The 19,975-nt window shown below is 35.1% G+C and overlaps 1 protein-coding gene across 9 annotated transcripts in view; it reads left to right on the top strand.

Annotated features, from left to right (window-relative positions):
- The window catches only part of RALYL (RALY RNA binding protein like), a 786,001-nt gene that overhangs the window by 206,449 nt on the left and 559,577 nt on the right, over positions 1-19,975 (top strand). For 7 of the 9 annotated variants that reach the window (XM_078153349.1, XM_078153347.1, XM_078153345.1 and 4 more), the window contains one exon: positions 9,708-9,809. The exons of the other annotated variants lie outside the window; for them this stretch is intronic. In XM_078153349.1, coding sequence (XP_078009475.1) covers positions 9,800-9,809 — 10 coding nt within the window. In that variant the 5' untranslated portion in view covers positions 9,708-9,799. The remainder of the gene's footprint in view (positions 1-9,707; positions 9,810-19,975) is intronic. 9 annotated transcript variants of the gene reach the window in all.

Genomic DNA, 19,975 nt, shown 5'->3' with positions numbered 1-19,975 from the left:
ATTGTGTACAATGTTCTCTTGGTTCTGCTCATTTCACTCAGCATCACATGATGTAAGTCTTTCCAGGATTTTCTGAAGTCAGCCTGTTCATTATTTCTTATAGCACAATAGTATTCCATGACAATCATATACCACAACTTGCTCAGCCATTCGCCAATTGATGGTCATCCTCTCAATTTCCAATTCTTTGCTACCGCAAAAAGAGATGCTATGAATATTTTTTGTGTGTCCTTTTCCCATTTGTATGATGATATCTTTGGAATATAGCCCTAGAAGGGCTATTGCTGGGTCAAAGGGTATGCATATTTTTATAGCCCTTTGGGCATATTTCCAAATTGTTCTCCAAAATGGTTGGATCATTTCACAACTCCACCAACAATGTGTTAGTGTTCCAATTTTCCCACATCTTCTCTGACATTTATTATTTTGCTGTTTTGTCATGTTGGCCAATCTGGTAGGTGTGGTGTGGTACCTCAGAGTTGTTTTGATTTGCATTTCTCTAATCAATAATGATTTAGAGCATTTTTTCATATGACTATAGATGGCTTTAATTTCTTCATCTGAGAACTGTCTGTTCATATCCTTTGACCATTTATCATTGGGGAATGGCTTGTGTTCTTATAAATTTGTCTTAATTCTCTATATATTTTAGAAATGAGGCCTTTATCAGAGAGACTGGTTGTAAAAATTCTTTCCCAATTTTCTACCTTCCTTCTAATCTTAGTTGCATTGGCTTTGTTTGTGCAAAAACTTTTCAATTTAATGTAATCAAAATTATCCATTTTTCTTTTCATAATGTTCTCTATCTCATGTTAGGTCATGAATTCTTCTGTTCTCCATAGATCTGATAGGTAAACTATTCCTTGTTCTCCAGTTTACTTATGGTATCAGCCTTTATATCTAAGTCATGAACCCATTTTGACTTTATTTTGGTATATGGTGTGGGATTTGGGTCTATGCCTAGTTTCTGCCATACTCTTTTCCAGTTTTCCCAGCAGTTTTTTCAAAGAGTGGGTTTTATCCCAGAAGCTGGGGTCTTTGGGTTTATCAAATAATAGATTACTATAGTTACTATAGTCATGACTACTGTGTCTTGCATATTTAACCTATTCCACTGATCCACCTCTATTTCTTAGCCAGTACCAAGCAGTTTTGATGATTGCTGCTTTATAATACAATTTAAGATCTGGAATTGCTAGGCCACCTTCCCCTGCATTTCTTTTCATTAGTTCCTTTGATATTCTGGACCTTTTGTTTTTCCAAATGAATCTTGTTATTATTTTTTCTAACTCTATAAAATAATTTTTTGGTAGTTTGATTGGTATGGCACTGAATAAGTAAATTAGCTTAGGTAGGATTGTCATTTTTATTATATTAGCTCAGCCTACCCATGAGCAACTGATGTTTTTTCCAATTATTTAGATCTGATTTTATTTGTGTGAAAAGTGTTTTGTAATTGTGTTCATAGAGTTCCTGGGTTTGTTTTGGGAGGTAGACTCCTAAATATTTTATAATGTCTACAGTAAGTTTAAATGGGATTTCTCTTTCTATCTCTTGCTGTTGGGCTTTGTTGGTAATATATAGAAATGCTGATGATTTATGTGGGTTTATTTTATAGCCTGCAACTTTGCTAAAGTTGTTTATTATTTCAAGTAGTTTTTTACTTGATTCTCTAGGATTCTCTAAGTATATCATCATGTCATCTGCAAAGAGTGATAGCTTTGTTTCTTCTTTGCCTATTCTAATGCCTTCAATTTCTTTTTCTTCTCTTATTGCTAAAGCTAAGTTTCCAGTACAATATTGAATAACAGTGGTGATAATGGACATCCTTGTTTCACCCCTGATCTTATTGGAAATGCTTCTAGCCTGTCCCCATTACATATAATGCTTGCTGAAGGTTTTAGATATATGCTATTTATTATTTTAAGGAAGACTCCATTTATACCTATGCTTTCTAGTGTTTTTAATAGGAATGGGTGTTGTATTTTTCAAAAGCTTTTTCTGCATCTATTGAGATGATCATGTGGTTTCTGTTGGTTTTGGTGTTGATATGCTCAATGATGCTGATAGTTTTCCTAATATTGAACCAACCCTGCATTCCTGGTATAAATCCTACCTGGTCATAGTGTATTATTCTTGTGATAAGTTGCTGAATCTATTTGCTAGTATTTTGTTTAAAATTTTTGTGGCTATATTCACTAGAGAAATTGGTCTATAATTTTCTTTCTCTATTTTGACTTGTCCTGGTTTAGGTATCACACCATATTTGTATCATAAAAAGAATTTGGTAAGACTCCTTCTTCACCTATTTTCCCAAATAGTCTATATAGTATTGGAATTAATTGTTCTTTAAATGTTTGATAGAATTCGCATGTAAATCCATCTGGCCCTGGAGATTTTTTCCTAGGGAGTTCATCAATGGCTTGTTCAATTTCTTTTTCTGAGATGGGGTTATTTAAGTATTTTACTTCCTCTTCGTTAATCTGGGCAATTTATATTTTTGTAAATATGTATCCATTTCACTAAGATTGTCAAATTTGTTGGCATATAGTTGGGCAAAATAATTCCTAATTATTGTTTTAATTTCCTCTTCCTTGGTGGTAGCTTGCCTTTTCATTCTTGATACTAGTAATTTGGTTTTCTTCTTTCTTTTTTTTAATTAAATTAACCAAAGGTTTATCTATTTTTGGTTTTTTCATAAAACCAGCTCTTAGTTTTATTTATTAGTTCAATAGTTTTCTTAATTTCAATTTTATTAATTTTTCCTTTGGTTTTCAATATTTCTAATTTGGTGTTTAATTGTGGATTTTTAATTTGTTCTTTTTGTAGTTTTTTTAGTTGTATGCCCAATTCATTGATCTCCTCTTTTTCTATTTTATTTATGTAAGCATTTAGAGATATAAAACTTCCCCTAAGAACTGCTTTCGCTGCATCCCATAAGTTTTGGTATGTTGTCTCATTATTGTCATTCTCTTGAATGAAATTATTGATTGTTTCTATGATTTGTTGTTTGACCCAATCATTTTTTAGGATTAGATTATTTAGTTTCCAATTACTTCTTAGCCTGTCTTTCCATGGCCCTTTATTATATTAATTTTTATTGCATCATGATCTGAAAAGGATGCATTTAATATTTCTGCCTTTCTGCATTGGATTGTGAGGTTTTTATGCCCTAGTACATGGTCAATTTTTGTGTATGTGCCATGTACTGCCAGAAAAAAGTATATTCCTTTCTATCCCCATTCAGTTTTCTCCAGAGGTCTATCATACCTAACTTTTCTAATGTTCTATTCACCTCCTTAACTTCTTTCTTGTTTATTTTGTGGTTAGATTATCTAGTGCGAGAGGGGAGGTTCAGGTCCCCCACTAGTATAGTTTTCTGTATTTCTTCCTGTAACTCCCTGAACTTCTCTAAGAATTTGGATGCTATACCATTTGGTGCATATATGTTTAGTAATGATATTACTTCATTGTCTATGGTGCCTTTTAGCAGGATGTAGTTTCCTTCCTTATCTCTTTTGATTAGATCTATTTTTGCTTTTGCTTTGTCTGAGATCAGGATTGCTACCCCTGCTTTTTTTACTTCAGCTGAAGCATAATATATTCTGCTCCAGCCTTTTACCTTTACCCTGTATGTGTCACTCTTTTTCAAATGTTTCCTGTAAACAACATATTGTAGGATTATGGTTTTTAATCCATTCTGCAATCTGTTTCCATTTTATGGGAGAGTTCATCCCATTCACATTCACAGTTATGATTACTGTGTCTTTTTTCCATCCTTTTCCCCCTTTTATGCTTTTCTTTCTCCTTTTCCTTTCCCCCTTCACTAGTGTTTTGCTTTTGACCACCACCTCCTTCAGTTCCCCTCCTTTATTATCCTTTCCTTTTCTTCCCCTTTACCCTTACTGCTTCTTCCCTCCTTTTTATCCCCCCTCCCTTTTCTTTCCCCTTTTCTGTCCTACTGCCTATAGGGCAAGTTAGATTTTTATACGTAACTGATTGTTATTCCCTTCTTAGCCAAATCTGATGAGAGTAAGTTTCAAACAATGCTCATCCCCCCTCCCCTCTTTCCCTCTGCTGTAATAGGTTTTTGTGTCATTTCCTGTAATATAATTTACCCTTTTCTGCCTCCTTCTTTCTCAGTACATTTTCTTAGATCAGACTAATCCACTTACTTGGATCCATTTAACTGATATGATTAGAATTTTTTTATCATTACATCAAAGTCAACTTATATCCACCCCCTTTATGTATACTCCTTTAACATGGTGTAATAACAATATAATTCTCAAGAGTTGCAAGTGTTATCTTCCCTTATAGGGATGTAGACAGTTTGCCCTTATTAACAAAATATTTTATCTTTCTGTCCCATTTACCTTTTTATGTCTCTCTTTAATCTTGTACTTGAAGATCAAATGTTTTGTTGAGCTCTGGTCTTTTTATCAGGAAGGTTTGGAAGTCCCCTATTTCATTGAATATCCAACTCCTCCCTTGAAATATAATGCTCATTTTCACTGGGTAGTTGATCCTTGTCTGTAATCCAAGCCCCTTTGCCTTATGGATATCATGTTTCACACCCTATGGTCTTTTAATGTAGAAGCTGCAAGGTCTGTGTAATCCTGATTGTGACTCTATGATATTTAAATTGCTTTTTTTTTCCTGGCTGATTGCAGTATTTTCTCTTTCATCTGGTAATTTTGGAATTTAGCTATTATATTTCTTGGTGTTTTCAATTTGGGATCTCTTTCAGGCAGTGAGTGGTGGATTCTTTCTATCGTTATTTTACCTTCTTGTTCCAAGACTTCAGGGTTGTTTTCCTTTATGATTTCCTGAAAGATACTGTGCAGACTCTTTTTTTCATCATGATTTTCAGGTAGTCCAATAATTTTTAAGTTGTCTCTCATGGATTGATTTTCCGGGTCAGTTGTTTTATCAATGAGGTATTTTACGTTTTCATCTGTTTTTTTCATTTTTTTTTGTTTCTGATTGACTGATTCTTACTCTCTTAGAGAGTCATTAGTTTCCATTTGTCCAATTATAGCTTTTAACAGATTGTTTTCTTCTGTTAGTTTTTGTACTTCCTTCTCCAATTGGCCAATTGTATTTTGGAGGGATTTGTTTTCTTCAGTATACTTTTTTTCCAGTTGTCCAATTGTGTTTTTTTAGGGACTTGTTTTCTTCAGTGTACTTTTTTTCCAATTGGCCAATTGTATTTTTAAGGACTCTTCTACCTCTCTCATTTGACTTTTAAAATCCTTCTTGAGCTCTTCTAAGAAGACTTTTTAGACTTCAGACCAGTTTATAGTCCCTTTTGATGTTGCAGATGTGGGTTTGTTGACAATGTTGTCCTCTTCAGAATTTCTGTCTTGATCTTCACTTTTCTCATAATATTAATCTATGGTGCATTTCTTTTTGCTCATAGTGTTTCTTTATTCCTTCTCCTTTACAGAGATTGAGCTGTCCTGCTGGGGAGCAAATGGCACTAATCCAAGCTTCTTGTGTTGGGAACCTAAGTCTTGGTCACTGGATTTGTGTGCTGGGGCCTCTTATGTTGGCAGTTGGAGGCTGTAAGGTTCTGGCAGCTTACCTGGTGTTGGGCTGGAATCAGCAAGGCTGGAATTTTCAGACAATTTTAGGTTGTCTGCTTTTCCTTTCCTTTAGCATTCTTCAGCTCGTTTTAGATGGGTGCTGCAGGGTGTTTATTGCCTATAGCCCCTTGCAGTGCTGCCTCCCTTGGATCTGCTGAGGCACTGGGAAGCTCCTTTGCTGTAGAATGCCTAGTCACCTGGTGGTTTTCTGAGCTCATTTCCACCAGTTCCCTCACCCTCACTGAGGCTCTCAGAGGTCCAGGGTTGTTGTTTGCCTGCTCAACCACCTGGGCTTCAGGATCTTGAGTTCCAAATTTTCTCCCATCTCATCCCTTCTCCCACCCCAAGATGGCATTCATTCTGTATACCCCATCCCCTAATCTGCCCTCCCTTCTATCTCCCCCCCTTATCCCATTCCTCATCTATTCTCCTGTAGGGCAGGATAGATTTCTATACCCCATTGCCTGTGTATGTTATTTCCAAGTTGCATGTGAAAACAATTTTTTAACATTTCTTTTTAAAAGTTTGGGTTCCAAATTTTGTCCATTCCTCCCTCCCCACCCACCCTCATTGAGAAGGCAAGCAATTCCATAAAGATTATACTTGTGTAGTCATGCAAAACACTTCCATAGTACTCATGCTGTGGGAAACTAATTGTATTTCCCTTCATCCTATCCCAGCCCTCATTTATCTTATTCTCTCTTTCAAAACTATCCCTCCTTAGAAGTGTTTGCTTCTGATTACCCCCTCCCCCAATTTGCCCTCTCCTTTATCATATCCTCCTTTCCCCCTATTTTCCTGTAGGGTAAGATAGCTTTCCATACCCAGTTGAGAGTGTATGTTATTCCCTTCTTCAGCCATAATCCAATGAGAATAAGATTCATCTATTCCCTCTCACTGTCCCCCACTTCCCCTCTACTGTAAAAGCCTTTTTTTGTAGTCTGTTTTATGTCAGATAATTTACCCCATTATACCTCTCCCTTTCTCCTTCTCCCAGTATAATCCTTACTCACTCCTTAATTTTATGCTTCAGATATCATCCATTCATCTTCAACTCACCCTGTGCCCTCTATCTATCAATCAATCTATGCATATAATTTTTCCCCTCTAACTTCCTTAATATTAATGAAGATCTCTGGAGTTACAAATATCATCTTTTCATGTAGGAATGTAGATAATTCAATCTTAATAAGTCACTTATGATTTCTCTTTCCTGTTTACCTCTTGAGTCTTGTATTTAAAGTTGAATTTTCTGTTCAGCTCTGGTCTTTTCATCAAGAATGCTTGAAAGTCCTGTATTTCAGTGAATGTCCATTTTTTCCCCTGAAGGATTATACTCAGTTTTGTTGGGTAGGTGATTCTTGGCTGTAATCCTCTCTCCTTTGCCCTCCAGAATATCATATTTCAAACCCTGAGGTCCCTTAATGTAGAAGCTGCTAAATCCTGCATTATCCTGATTGTGTTTCCACAATACTTGAATTGTTTCTTTCTGGCTGCTTGGAATATTTCCTCCTTGACCTGGGAGCTCTGGAATTTGGCTCCAATATTCCTAGGAGTTTTCCTTTGGGGATCTCTTTAAGGAGGTACTTGGTGGATTCTTTCAATTTCTATTTTGCCCTCTGGCTCTAGAAGGCAGTTTTCCTTGATAATTTCTTGAAAGATGATGTCTAGGCTCTTTTTTTGATGATTACTTTCAGATAGTCCAATTTTTAAGTTGTCTCTCCTGGATCTATTTTACCGGTCAGTTGTTTTTCCTATGAGATATTTCACATTATCTTCTATTTTTTCGTTCTTTTGGTTTTGTTTTACAATGTCTTGATTTCTCATAAAGTCACTATCTTCCAATTGCTCCATTCTAATTTTTAAGGAAGTATTTTCTTCAGTGAGCTTTTGGACTTCCTTTTCCATTTGGCCAGTTTGCTTTTTAAGGCATTCTTCTCCTCATTGGCTTTTTGGACCTCTTTTGCCATTTGGGTTAGGCTATTTTTTAAGGTGTTATTTTCTTCAGTATTTTTTTGGGTCTCCTTTAGCAAGCTGTTGACTAGTTTTTCTTGATTTACTTGCATCACTTCCAATTCTCTTCCCAGTTTTTCCTCTACTTGTCTTTCTTGCTTCTCAAAATCTTTTTTGAGCTCTTCCATGGCCTGAGAGTGATTCACATTTTTCTTGGAGGCTTTGGATGTTGGATCTTTGACTTTGTTGTCATCTTCTGGGTGTATGTTTTGATCTTCTTTGTCACCAAAGAAAGATTCTATGGTCTGACTTTTTTCTACACTTTGTTCAAGATACCAGCCAATTACTTGAGTTATAAACTCTTTGTTAAGGTAGGGGTCTGCTTCCATTGTGGAGAATGTACTGTCCCAAGCTTTGGGGGGGTTATGCAGCTATTTTCAGACATACTTCTTGGGACCTGTAAGTTTTCAGTACTTCCAAGGTGTGATCAAGGCGAGGTTTTTACTTCTTTCCTGGCCTATGTATCTGGAGTGATGATAAACACTCTTTTCTGCCTTGGAACTATGAGGAGGATTCCCTATCCACTGTCACTACAAGCTCCACCACACCAGCACTCCTTTCCCCAGGACGGCCACCCACAACTGTGAACCAGATCCAAGCACAGGCAAAGTAAGAGAATCTTGCCTCAGTACCAGCAAAGAGATCCTTGCAATCCCCCTCTGATCAGCCACTCACTTTCCCCTCAGTTTGTGGGCCCAAAGCTCCAGAAGCAGCCACCACCCTAGGGCAACATGTAGACTAGGTCTGGGACCTAGCTTCTCTTTCACTGAGATCACAGACTTTTCCTATTGATCTTCTAAGTTGTCTTTGGCATTAATGGGTTGAGAAGTCTGGAAACCACCACAGCTGCACATCATTCAGTTCTCTGAGGCCTGCTCCAGGTTCACTCAGGACTGGTTTTTCTGCTCGCACACGATGAACTGCATTTCTCTCCCAGCCCACTGCGACAGATATTTCTAATCAACCATCCAGGTTGTCTTGAGCTCAAAATTTGTTTCCCTTTGTATTTTGTGGGTTCTGCTGCTCTAGAATTTGTTTAGAGCCATTTTTTGCAGGTTTTTGGAGGGGTTTGGGGGAGAGCTCATGCAAGTCATTGCTTTTCCTCTGCCATCCCTTAGCAGTCTTTAAGGCAGTATTTGAAACACCTTCTCTTCCTCTTCCTTCTCTTTCTCCTCACCCTCTTCTTCTCCTCCTCCTTTCCTTCTCCACATCCTTTTTCTCCACTACCTTCTCCTCTTCCTTATGTTCTCTTCTTCTTTCTCCTTCTGCTAATAATATTGCTATACCTTCCTTCTTAAGAGGGTCAGAATCATTGCATGTACTAAGAGGGAAAAAGAAAAATACTGTGAGATTTCACCAGTACCAGTAAATTGAGTTAATACATTAAGTGGCAATGCTGTCCTAAATCAAAGTAGAACATTATTTTAATCCTAAAGCTAAGAGGAAAATGTCCAACTAAATGATTCATTTACAAAAATTTATGGGTGTAAGCTGAGAAAAATGCCTGTTAATATAATCCAGTTTGCCTGCTTTTCCTATTTTCTCAATATTGCAAAGTGGAGAGTGTGGGGTATGAATTTCGTGTTGACTTAACATTGAGTCAAGTTCTGTATCTTAGGAGGAGGAGGAAGAAATACAGTTTAATATAGATATAAATGATATGAAAGTAAACCTTTTTTGAGACTGGAAAAAAGATGCACTTTGGCCACATAAATAGCCTAACTTGTCTAACACGGCACACTACTTACTGATTTTACAAATAGATCTCATTAGAAGTATCTTCTTTGTAATGGTACTTTAGTCCATAATCTTTCTCTAATTGTTGGGCTTAAGCTTTTCATTTGTTGTTAAGATCTTATATCAGAAAATCAATGAAACAGATATTAAAAGGAGTGATCCATGGACCAGAGAAGTCTGTTGTAAGCAAGATACAGCAGTTTCAAGAAAAATTCTTACACAGCAGTTTAGCCTTTTAAAAGTCCTTTATGCTTGTTAACTGTTTTGAAGATTAACTTTTAGTACTCAAAACATCCTATCAGAAGAGGATGAATGAGAGGCATTATTATTATTATTATTATCATTATTATTATTATTATTATTTTGCAGATACAGAAAGTAAGAACTGAAGCCAAAATTAGACCATTTGTTTCCCAGTCCTCTGCTGAAACCATTGAACTACTCTGTCTCCTAGCAATAGAATGCCCACAGGTGATGTATGGTAAATTACACATAACTAACTATACTTCTAATAGTTATGTACACAACAAATCATATTATATTTTACACATACTGTAGGGACTAAATAAATGCTTATTGATTGATTGATCTTTGATAGTTTTACAGAAATATTTTACATTTATTTATATAAGGGCCTTTTTCATTTATCTGATTACCTTATGATTATTCTCCTAGTGATCCTTACAGCAACTAACTTTGGACCCAATGTCTGAAAGAACTGAGTTTAAATATGGCATCACACACTAGCTGTGTGACTCTGGGCCCATAACTTAAGCTATGTCTGTCTCAGCTTCTTCATTTATGAAATGGGAATAATAAGGTACTTAATTCACAAATTTGTTGTGTGAAGAAAATACAATGAGGTAATATTTGTACAGTGCTCTGTAAACCTCAATGTGCTACATAAATGTTAATGTTGTTGTTATTATTATTAATCTGTGTGATTTAATACATTTAAGTTATTATAAAAGCCCTAGTCTGATGTCTGCAAATTATAGACATGACACTGATTTCTTGAAGGGCATGTCCTATTTAGAAAGGTTCTTTATTATAAGTTTGGTCCTCAGGTTATTAATTTTTGGCCATAATTCATGAAGACTGCCTTGGACTATTGAAGTAATAAACATAACAAAATGTGTTGGGATTTTTTTATGAAACAGAAACCCAACAGCATTATTGCTCCAACCTTACCTAAGTCATATGAGATTTAAACTTATTATTCATGATTACAATCAAATCTGGGTCAAGACAGTGATGGTAAGGGTGAGGGAGCAAATTAACGTAGTAAAATGAATGAGGGCATAAATCATATGGTAGGATATAGAATATAAATCATAATGGTTTTCATAACTGAAGCAGTATGAGTATGAACAAAAAGAAGCCGGAACATCTGTGATTTCAGTGTACAAAAATGTGGGTCTTTTTCTAAATTCTTATTACACTTTACTTATCAAAGGGAAAATAAATTAGCATTTGTGTTTTGCCTTGTGTTAGACTATTTTGCATGGTGGGTAGAGGACTAGAAACAACTTGAAACAAATCATTTTACTCAATTCATAGTTAAAATTGTTATTTCTTCCATTGGCATCTTTGCAGTGTTTGTGTCAATGAGGAATTTTAGCTTATAAATTTCCATCCTTTTAAAAATATTTGTTTTTAAAATTCAATTTTTAAAAATTGAATTCCAAATTCTTTTCCTCCCCCTTGCCCATCTCCCTTCCATTAAGAGGGCAATCAGTATGATATCAATTATACATGTGAAATAATGCCAATCATATGCCATGTTTCAAAAAAAAGTAAGAGAAATTAAGAAAGAGAAAAAAGTATGCTTTAGTCTGCATTTATAGTTCTTAGTTCTTTCTCTGGAGTGGATACCATTTTTCATCATGGGTCCTTTGGAATTGTCTTGCATCATTTTCTTGATCAGAGTCACTATGTCTTCCACAGTTGATCATCCTTATAATATTACTGTCATTGTATACAATGTTCTCTTATTTCTGATTCCTTTATTTTTCATGAGTTCATATGTTTTCCTGGGTTTTTCTGACACCAGTCTGCTTATCATTTTTTTCTAATGCAATAGTATTCCATCAAAATCATATATCACAACTTATACAACCACAGAAAGAGTTACTAAAAATATTTTTGTACAAATAGATATTTTTCCCCTTTTCTTTAATGTCTTTGGATATAGACCTAGTTGTGGTATTGCTGGGTCAAATGGTATGCACAATTTAATAGCCCTTTGGGTACAATTCCAAATAGCTCCTGGAATGGTTAGACTAGTTTACAACTCTACCAACAATGCATTAATTCTTCTATTTTTTTCTATCACCTCCAGCATTTATCGTTGTCCTTTTCTATTGTGTTAGCCAATATGAAAGGCATAGGATGGTACCTCAGAGTTATCTTAATTTTCATTTCTGTAATCAATAGTGATTTGGGGGGGGCAGTTAGGTGGCACAGTGGATAGAGTCCCAGCCCTGGAGTCAGTAGGACCTGAGTTCAAATCTGGCCTCAGATCAAACACTTGACACTCACTAGCTGTGTGACCCTGGGCAAGTCACTTAACCCCAATTGCTTAAAAATAAATAATGACTTAGAGGGTTTTTTACATAACTGTAGACAGCTTTGATTTCTTTGTCTGAAAACTTCCTGTTCATATTTTTGACCACTTATCATTTGGGAGAATGGCTTTTATTTTTATAAATTTACTTCAGTTGTCTGTATATTTGAGAAATGGGGCCTTTATCAGATAAACTTGCTGTAAAAAAAATTTCCTCTGCTTCTTTCTTTCCTTCTAATTTTGACTTCATTGGTTTTGTTTGTGTAAATTTTTTTGCAAAATTTGAGGTAATCAAAATAATTCATTTTACCTCCCTTGATCCTTTTAATCCCCTATTTGGTCATAAATTGTTCCCTTATCAATAGTTCTGACATATAAAATTTTCTACACTCCCTTAATATGCTTAGGATATTTTTTTTAATGCCTAAATCATGTGCTGATTTTGATCTTATCTTGGTATATGGTGTGAGGTGTTGGTCTATGCCTAGTTTCTGCCAAACTGTTCTCTAATTTTCCCAGGATGTCAAATATTGAATTTTTTCCACAAAAGCTTGGATCTTTGGATTTATCAAACAATAGATTACTATTGTAATTTACTACAGTGCACTGTTTACCTAGTCTATTCCATTGATAACTCTATTTATTAGCCAGTACCAGATGGTTTTGATGATTACTGCTTTGTACTACAGCTTGAAATCTGGTACCACTAAGCTGCCTTCCATTACCTTTTTTTCTATTGATTCCCTTGATATTATTGACCTTTTGTCTTCCAGATGAACTTTATTATCTTCTCTAGATCTACAAAGCAGTTCTTTGGTAGTTTGATTGGCATGACACTGAATAAGTAAACACATTTAGATAGAATTGTCATTTTTATTCTATTGGATGAACTTAACTATGGTCGATTAATATTTCTCCAGTTGTTATGATGTTTTTGTGCAAAGTATTTTGTAATTTTGTTCATAGTTTCTGGGTTTGTCTTGGCATTTAGACTTCCCAGTATTGCATTTGTGAATTTTTATGCCATAACACTTGGTCAATTTTTGGGAAGGTGTAATGCACAGCTGAGAAAAAAAGGAATCTCCCTTTCTATTCCCATTCAGTTTTCTGCAGAAATCTGTCTTATCTAATGTTTTTAAAATTCTATTCATCTCCTTACCTTCTTTCTTATTTTATGGTTAGATTTATCTAGCTCTGAGAAGGGAAAGGTGAGGTCCTCCACTAGAATAATTTTATTGTTTCCTCCCGTAATACATTTATTTTTTCCTTTAAGAATTTGGATGCTATGCCATTTTGTGCATATATATTTTAGCACTGACATTACTTCATTGTCTACGGTAACTTTTGTCAAGATATAGTGTCCCTGTTTATCTCTTTTGACTAATTAATAATATACTTTTGCTTTTTGCTTTATCTGAGATCATAATTGCTTTTCCTCGCTTTTTATTTTTAAATTTTCCTATATCATTCTTATTTGATTTTTTAAAATCATTTTTAGCTCTTTCAGGAATTCTTTTTGGTCTTTTGCCCAATTCCCTTTTTTTTCTTTGAGGCTTTGCTTTTAGCTGTTTTGACATTGTTGTCTTCAGAGTTTATGTCTTGATCTTCCTGGTCACTATAGTAGCTTTCTATGATCAGGTTCTGTTGTTGCTGTTGTTGTTGTTTCTTGCTTATTTTCCCCACTTATTTCTTGACCTTGGACATTATGTTAAAGTTGGGCTTTGTTTCCAACATAGGGCCAGGAAGAGCAGGGGTGCACAGTTGTGGGGAAGTCTGTCCCAAATTTTAGGCTTTTTCAAGTTGTTGTTTTCAGAGCTAGTTCTGGAGGTTTGAAAGTTTTTGGTGTTTCCAAGGAGACTTTATTCATGAAAAGGTGTGGTCATTACCCTCCTGGTCTGTGCTCTGGTCCTTTCCCAGGAAGAGCCCCTGAAAAGAGCCCCTGATAAGCTTGCAGCTACAAGTGCTAACTGCTGTTCCTTAGGGCCCCTGCTTCTTTGTGACCAAAAGCACTCCTCTCTACTCTGGAGTTAGGTAATGGATTTACCAAATCCATCTGGAGCCTGCTGCTCCAGAATTCAACCAAGGTGTTATTTTAAAGTTGTTTGGAGGGGAATCTTGGGAGAACTTGGCTAGAGTGCTTCATCTTTTCCACCATCTTGGCTCTACCTCTGAAAGTTCATCAAACTGTTTAATATTTTTCCAATGGAATGCCCAATAAAAGATAATCTAAACTCCATTTATAGTTTGTAGGGGATATTTTCAGGGCACCTGAATAGGAAAATTATAGATTGAACTCACTCCTATGATAGCTATTTACTTAATATAATAAATATTCATTAGGTAAGTGCTGTGTCCTGGGCATTGGAGGGAGGAAAAGGGAATTAAAAAGATGAATAAAACATGATTTTTTTCCTCAAATATCTCATAGTCTAGTATAGAGGATGAAATATATTTTATAAATGCATGTGTATCCCCAATTAAAATCATTATACCTTAATAGATAATTTATTGCTTTCCCTTGCTTCCAGTATTTTTCCCTTCTAGTCCCCCATCTACACAACTATCAAATTGATATTACTGAGGCAAAGGTCTGGCCATTTCACTCCTCTACTCAAGGCTTTCTAGCTTTCTCTTGTCTCTTTGACAAAATGCAAAAGCTCCTTGTTTGGCTTTTAAAACCATTCATAAACTAGCAACTTATTGAACATTGCTGTCCTTCATAAAATCAGTGTGTCAGTGCAACTTTCTATTCCATATATTTAATATTTCATTTCCTGTCTCAGTACTTTTGCATAGCCTGTTCCCCATGCCTGGATGTCATTCCCACCTCACCTCTACCTCTTAGAATCTCAGACTTCCTTCAAAATTCAACATGTTTAATCTCTTCAAGAAGGTTATCTTAACACCTTTAATTGTGAGCTCCTCTCTGCAAACTCCCTAAAATAGTAATTATGCTGTGTATATATTTTGTATTTTGTGTTAGTCTTGCTTATTCCCAATGTTTTATGAGTTACTTGCAGGAGGGGACTCTTGTTTTTGTGTCTATGTTCTCTGCGGTTAGCACAGTGCCTGTTAGGAAGTAAGTACTTAATGATACTTGTTATATGAATGTCCTTGAAGAGGAGTGAGTACAAGGGATGTTAGAGAGGACACATCCATGTGATATTGATCCAGGAAGACTTAATGGATAAAATAATATTTGAATTGACCTTCAAGGATTGCTGGGATCTTAATATATAGAGATGAGAAGAGAGATACCAAGGGAATGGTATAACATGACCAAGGTTTGTGGAGGCAAGAAAGTGAAATATTTGGAGAAAAGAAATCTTCCACTGGCTTACAAATTCATGTATACATATATATATATATATATATATATATATATATATACACACATATATATATATACACACATATATATATATACACACATATATATATATACACACATATATATATATACACACACATATATATATATACACACACACATATATATATACACACATATATATATACACACACACATATATATATATACACACATATATATATATACACACACACACATATATATATACACACACACATATATATATACACACACATATACATACATGCATCCATACATGTTTATACACATATATGCAACACACATATACACATACACACATACATATATACACATACATACATATCTATATATGCTTATATGTGTGCATACATAGACATATAAGCATAATTTTTTTAAACTCTAGAAATTTGGTTGAAGTTAGATCATGGAGAGCCTTGATTACAAGACTAAGGAATTTGGATTTTAGAGAATGGTGTACCATTAAAAAATTTTGGGCCAAGGAATCAAGTTACCAGAATTCTGCCTGAAGATTAATCTTATACCCATATACATGATATATTGGAGGTAGAAGGGGTAGGAAAGAGGGGTTAAATGCAAGCTCCTTGAGGGAAAGAACTATTTTATATAGTTGTTTTTGCTTTTACCTTTGGTGCCTAGAATGATGCCTGGAACATAATAGGCAACTTAGTAAATAATAGTTCAATGAATTAGTGGTCAGGAAGACATTAATCTATATAACAGATGATAAGGCTAGTAACTAGAGTGGTTGCAGTGAAAATCAAAAACAATAGAGTTTTTACTGTAGATTTTTTCAAGCAGAATCAGGAGGATTTGGATTGGATATGAGGGTCAAGTGAAAGGAGGAATAAAAAATTGTCAATGTTTCCAGATTGAGTGATTGAGAGCATAACCATTTATTCCAATGATGCTTGGGATTTATTATAGCAGTGAATGTTATCATGTCACCCAGGAGGAAAATTTTTATTTGAATGTGGATTATGACTTCAGAAGCTTCAAGGGAATGAACAGTCATAGGAAATGGCCTTAACATGACATAATATAGCAGTGGTTTAGTTCATTTACTGATTCAATGGCAAACTCTATTCTCAGTGATGTTTTGCAAAAATTCAATGATAATTCTCTTGGAAACAAAACCTGCTGCCTAGCAATTAGAGGTAAAATTATCTCATTTTCTTGTATTACCATTATATTTTGTTTCACAAATCTTTCATGTAGCTCACATGAGCCAGCAAAACACTATGAACATGCTTCAGTGGATTCAAAGTGTCATATGTAAGGAAGTAATTTGAAAGACTTTTTAAAAAATAATTTGATTTTAGCAAATTACATTAGAAGACTGATCAGGCTTTCTGATACATGATGACTGATAAAAGTACTGATACTCATAACAACTTTCAAATATGGGGTCTAAAAATACTTAATATTTTTTTTTCCATTTCAACTTTGATTATACTAAAACAAAAATAATAGGTAACATTTATGTAGTATCTGCTATGTGCCAGACTCTGCTATGCACTTCATAATCATTATATCATTTGATCCTCACAACAACCCTAGGAAGTAGGTGCTACTATTATCCCCATTTTACAGATGAGGAAACTGAGGCAAAAAGATTAAGTGACTTTTCCAGGGTCATATTGTGTATAAATATCTGAGGCCAGATTTGCCTCAGGCCTTCCTGGCTCAAAGTTCAGCACATTGTGCCACCCAGTTACTTCTAAAATAATTCAGAGTTTTGTTTTTTGGGGTTTTTTTGAAGCAATTGGGGTTAAGTGACTTATCCAGAGTCACACAGCTAGTATGTGCTATGTGTCTGAGGCTGGGTTTGAACTCAGGTCCTCCTGACTCCAGGGCCAGTGCTCTGTCCATTGCACCACCTAGGTGCTCCCATGACTCTGAGTTTTCAGAAGTCATATCTCTCCCTTGTAGTACTGGTATCCTCTATCTCCTTCAATTCTAAGTAATTTATGAAGTAGTAAAATTGAATTACAACTACATGTAACATAGAGAAGATACTGTCAAGAGACTCTAAGAACTTAGAACCTAATTTGGAAAAATAGAGCAAACAGATAGAAATAAACGATGTTTATACAGACATAAAAATTAAATATACACTCAAGCACAAAGCCCTACATATATGAAATTTTTATAACCCAAGTTTCAGTCACATGAGTAGTAAGTCTTTTCTCCACTCTTTCTATATTATTAGTTACTTTGTGTTCCTTCTGGCACAAGCCTCCACCAAAATTTTCAGAAAATCTCACCAGTTGCCAACACTGACAAAACCCTTATTAGTTTATAGGCATTCTGACTGCAATATGTTGGATTAATCTTTTATCAAAAGAAAAGAAATATTATGAAGATACATAAATTGTGTAATAAGTGAATTCCAGGAATTTAAAAATCTACAGTGACTCAAAGTCTTTCAGTATCTTAATCTAAAATTCCCTTCTAATGCTTTGATTAATAATTTCATTCACTTCAACAAATATTAAATGAGCTGTCAGTGACAAACATTTATTAAGTGCCAGGTACTGGGATAAGCCCTGTAGATACAAAGTAAAAAAAGTTAAAAAATCCTGCTAATCTAAAGAAATTTATGTTCCAAATGGGGTAGACAACATACAAGTAACTATGTAAATAAAGGACATGTACAGTGTATGTGGAAGGTAATATGAGAGTGATGGAGAGAAAGGGAAAGGCCTCCTACAAAAGATGGGACATGAGCTGAGTTACTAAGGGAGAGAAGAAAACCAAGGGGCTCATGTGAGGAGAGAGAACATTTTAGACACAGAGGCAGCCAATAATGAAGTGCAGAGTTAAGAGATAGAATGTTATGATATATACATATTTGTCTCTAACAGTTGGCATCTCTAGTGCAGTGGTGAAGGGAAGAAAAACAATTTGTATAACTTCATTATGTATTTAAAAGGAATAGCAAGTTGTACATAATACATTTGCAGTTTCATGTGAAATAATTTTTATTATACTGTGTTAGGAAAATACTTGTTTTATTCTATAAATTAAAAATACAATAAATATTTTTTTCAAAAAAGTATCAAATTTCTGTGTTAAGAACAGCAGTTAGGTCAGTGTAGATGGCTAATAGAGTATATGAAATGAAGTGCAAGAATATTGGAAAGGAGAACGAACAGAAGAAGCTAGGTTTTCAAGGACTTCAAAAGCCAAATAGAGGATTTAATATTTGATCCTAGAGGTAATAGGGAGCCACTAGAGTCTACTGAATAGCAAGTGGCCATATGGTCAGTGCTGCGCTTTAGAAAACTCACTGGTAGCTTAGTGAGGAATATGCTGGAGTAGGAGAAAATAGGTCAGAGATACAGGTGAGGGATGATGAGCTAAAGTGTCTGTGTGAGTGGAAAGAAGGGTGCATATATATAAAAGATATTATGAGAGCATATTTTAAAGCACTGTATTAAGTTCTGAGGATATAAAGGAAAAACCAAAGTAGTCCCTGCCCCCAGGGAGTTAGTATTCAAATGAAATAATATTTGTTTTTTAAAAAAAATTACTTAGCTCAGTGTCTGGTACCTAGTAGGCACTACAGAAATGTTTATTCCTCTCTCCCTTCTGGGGAGTAGAACATATGTACAAAGAACTAAATATAAGGTCATTTTAGGAGAGAGAGAGAGAACAGTTCCAACTAAGGAGATTAGGAAAGGCTTCCTTCTGGACATGGCACAAAAATTGTGCCATTGCTACTATAGTCTTGAACCAAGATGAATGAATAGTGTCTTGTACAAAAATAGAGAAGGTTGGAGGAGAGGCAGGTTTAGACCTACTTGGTTTCAGAACGTAATGAAACATTCAAGTGGACTTGTTTCCAAAGGAGGAACTAGATTTTAGGAGAGAGATTCATTTTTGATATATAAATTCAGAGACATCTGCCTAGAAAGATAATTGAATCCTTAGGAGAAAATTCTATCTCCAAGAAAGATTACAGATTGAAAAGAAGAGACTGAGAGCCCAACTTGGAAAGACGCTCATAAGCAAGGGTCAGGAGATAAATGATGGATCAGCATCACATAAGGCAAGAGGGTCAAATACAAGTAAACAGTTCCTGTCGCAGATGAAGCTATGTTCTTAACAACTCCTAGAGTACTCATTTCTTGGAGACCTGCCTGAACTTCTCTTAAGATTATTTCAGGAGAAGACATCAGAATCCTGAATCCTTGCTGACTTAAATCAGTACCTAACAGAGTTAGTTAACTTTATGTAAGCATTATTTAATTTTTAGGGATGTGGGGAAAATGAAGCACAGTTTGCTGTTGTAATAATTGTCATTTATTCATTCATTCAGCAAAAATAAGTGCATACATTGTGCCAAGGCCCTGGCTATTTGAAGACAAAAAATTCAAACAACAAAAAATAACCCCCCCAAAAAAAATTTTTGTCCTTCAAAGAGTTTACTTTTTAATTACATTGCAATGATCTGAATCATAGTTTTAGGAGGCTACATAGAAGATTAAGATCAAGATCAAGATCAATGAAGTTTAGGAGACATATTAACTTCCAGATGGCTACATTTGAGAAAATGGAGGGCAAAATGATTTAATTAATTCTGTCACTGTGGCTGCCTCCACTGGGACTCTGATTGTATGACCCACAATTAGTCCTGAAAACCTTTCTAATTCTGCTTAGAGGATATGTTGCTATTTTTTAAGTAAGCACTGT

This window comes from Phascolarctos cinereus, unplaced genomic scaffold, assembly GCF_003287225.1.
Source record: "Phascolarctos cinereus isolate Bilbo 61053 unplaced genomic scaffold, phaCin_HiC Scaffold_4;HRSCAF=312, whole genome shotgun sequence".
NCBI classification, from domain to species: Eukaryota; Metazoa; Chordata; class Mammalia; order Diprotodontia; family Phascolarctidae; genus Phascolarctos; species Phascolarctos cinereus.
This window is presented reverse-complemented; position numbering and strand designations above follow the sequence as displayed.